The sequence below is a fragment of the Cupressus sempervirens genome, chromosome 2 (genome assembly GCF_028749045.1).
Source record: "Cupressus sempervirens isolate cs-2001-9-10 chromosome 2, ASM2874904v1, whole genome shotgun sequence".
Taxonomy (NCBI): Eukaryota; Viridiplantae; Streptophyta; class Pinopsida; order Cupressales; family Cupressaceae; genus Cupressus; species Cupressus sempervirens.
In genome coordinates, this window is record NC_143119.1 from 385649550 (window position 1) to 385652711 (window position 3162).

General features: G+C 30.3%; 1 protein-coding gene across 1 annotated transcript in view; it reads right to left on the reverse strand.

The window, feature by feature from the left end:
* LOC149572744 (phospholipase D zeta 1-like) overlaps nt 1–1973 on the reverse strand; it is a 212572-nt gene extending 210599 nt beyond the window's left edge. The window contains exon 1 of the mRNA XM_089813832.1: nt 1767–1973. Within this exon, the coding sequence (XP_089669958.1) occupies nt 1767–1958 (192 nt within the window). The 5' untranslated portion in view covers nt 1959–1973. The remainder of the gene's footprint in view (nt 1–1766) is intronic.
* Between the last annotated feature and the right edge of the window lie 1189 nt (nt 1974–3162).

The window sequence follows — 3162 nt, forward strand, 5'->3', positions numbered from 1 at the left end:
GTGCATTTATTTAGTTAAAACCTTGTTAAAAAAAGGAATCCATTTATTTATTTCCAAACATGTTTATCCTTCTAGAGCTTACAAGAGCACATAATATATATTAAAATAAATATAATTTAAATCAACCATACACGGTATATGTAAGGTGGTTTGTATTTATTTTAAACTGACTAAATTAATTTAGGGAAAATTGTGGTCGAGGAAAAGTCTACACGTGGCCAATAATGTAAATGGATGAGGACATATGGATACTTATGGGAATTGAATCAATGTCCCCTAGATTTAATTTACACACAATTTCATCTCATTAGATTGGTGTAAAGCTATGATATTTTGGTATATGACTATATGTACGGGCTTCAAATCGAATGTATGATCTAATTACATAGATGATTCAAATACGAGAATATTTAATATGGTAATATATATGTCACAATAAGATGATGATTTGATGTTGTTTAATGTACTTGATATAATAATTCATAGCGGTATTGCACATTAGCAGTATGATTTATAATGTCGACAAGGATAATGCAATTATGACTTAAAATCAATCCAAAAATAATTCACCAAGTGAGGGAAATCATGTTCCCGCTTGCGTCTATTATGTGCTAGATATTATAGCACGGGAACAAGGTAGTTACGTTATAATAGGATATATGATTGTGTAAGATCAATGTAAGGAATGTTCCAATAGTTATCATTATGTGAAAACAATATAATGAATATCTATTAGGTATACTTATGAGGAAAGTAGTATAATTTACGTTGCATATGAGGGTGTATCGAATGGTTCAGAAGTCAACGTGTTGTTTAACATTTTTCACATGGTATTACAAATTAATGTAGTTTAATGAATGCAAACTTCAAGATTAAATAGATTGTTCAAAGGTATATATAGAATAATCACATTTCATGGATGTAATTAGCCTTAAGAAAATAAAAACCAGACAGCTAAAGTTTTCAGCAAAAGCAGTCCCAAATTCATTACTAGACATGTTGCCTAAGTGGAACTAGTGATCGAATGGTTTGAGATTTGAATCCAGCCAAAACACATGCACATACACAATTTTGTCTATTCTCTCTTACTTTTAGTAAAGACTAACAAAGAAGATAATGCAGGTTTCTCTTAAAAAATAAATAGGATCAATATATTGAATTGTTTATATATGAAGTTCAAATATTCAATCATAAATAACATATACATTGACTTTAGTACACAAATTATTTATGCTTTTTAAAAAATGTATGAAATAGGGGAAAAGTGGTATGGACACAAGTAAATGAAAGTGGGGACTTTCTTCTAATATATGCAGAATTAACAAATTGATAGATAATCGGCCAAATTCTAGATTGTCTATTATTTATTTTATTATTATTGTTAGATTAATTTTTATTATGTTTTTAATTTCAAGTAGATTTGAACCTAAGACCTCTTTGATGAGAGATTCGCAATTTATGGATGCATTGCAGACTCTTACCTGATTATTTCTGAAATTTGATTGTATATGAAATTTTATCTTTAAAATAGAGTTGATCCGTCTTCTTAAAAAAAAAAGAGAAACAGTTTTAAGGGAATGTGAGATGATAGATCCTGAGGGAATTCAAAATGTTGATAACATAAATTTCATACACAATCAAATATATTCACATGAACCGGAGAAATCTAATATTACTAATCATACACATAGACTTCAATACATAAATTGTTTATACCCATTGAAAATTCATGGAAGAGGGAAAAGAGAGGGATGGTATGGGCGCACCTGGTTGTACTCCACATCTATGATATAATCAAAAGCAAGCTCGGTATAATCGTTGGACATGGGCAAACACACGGTGACGACAGTAGCCCTGGGCACTTTCTTGAATATACACACTTCTCCTTCAGCAGCCATCCTCTTGAGAGTAATCCCCCCACCCCCCAAACATCTCAGCCCTTCCATGCAGTTTCCCATCCTTAATTCCCCTTCTCACATAACCAGGATCTCCACCGTTACAATATTTGGTATTGTAAAGCCCTCTGACCTCGCTTCACCTGTACAATGTATTTTGCAGGAATGTGAAATCACGATAACATTATTCCAAGACGTCTAACGACAAGTTATAACTTGTTCCTTTGCAATTCGGTTTTACAAGGCTGACAAGAAATATGTTTGGACGAAACTGAGCGCCCCCTCTTTGTTAATTGAGGAGGCGTTTTCGAATTAGTTTTACATTTCATCGCGCAATTGAGAGGGCGTTCCCCGCTTCTTCTTTTGTGGGAATGTAGAGTCGTCGAAGTTAACTGAGTTTTTATTAGAATTAAGTTGAAGCGAGCCTTTTACGGAGCTGCTGGTGACAGGATTTCCGTTGGATGGTCCACGTCAGCCAGGAAGAATGGCGTATCGACGAGGAAACAACGTGCCCTCTATTTGTAATGGATGTAAGCGTGGGGTTTAAAAGAGTAGTTGTGTATACGAAAAGGAGGCCAGAGGAGCTCTTTGTTTTGGCTTTGTTTTTTACTTTGGGTGTGGGCTTGGATTTTGTTGCGTTCAACACCTACGTATTCGCCAATATGGATTAGTTAAAGTCAAATATTTTAATTACATTTATATATATATATATATATATATATATATATATATATATATATATATATATAATTGTAGATTTTATATTATATGATATTATGTTATTACAAATATGTTCTCCTTTTCTATTTTTATATAATTTTTCTATCAATAAAAAGTCTAATAGATTCTTCTGAAAAATAGATCTAAATTTAAGAACACCAAAATATTAATCTCCTCTAAAGTTTGAAGTCAAAACCTTTATAGAGAAGTTAATATATCAAATAACTTGAATGTGTAAAATGGAAGAATATATAAGTTTCTTTAATGTGTAAAGTATGGATTTATCTTTTATAAATGATGGTAAATCAATGTAGAAAAAGTTATCTTTTATAAATAAAATATTTTAGTAAAGTTTGGAGATTTAGCTCTATGGTATCTAGAATAATAATAAAGAATAAATTATAAATTTAATATAGAAGATTTTCAAGTGTCCTTATGTTAGATTTTTTATTTATAGTTTTTCAATTAATTTTTTTAATTATTATTATTTATTTATTATTATTATTATTATTTATATAGGTGTTCATTTTTAAGTTGTATTTATATT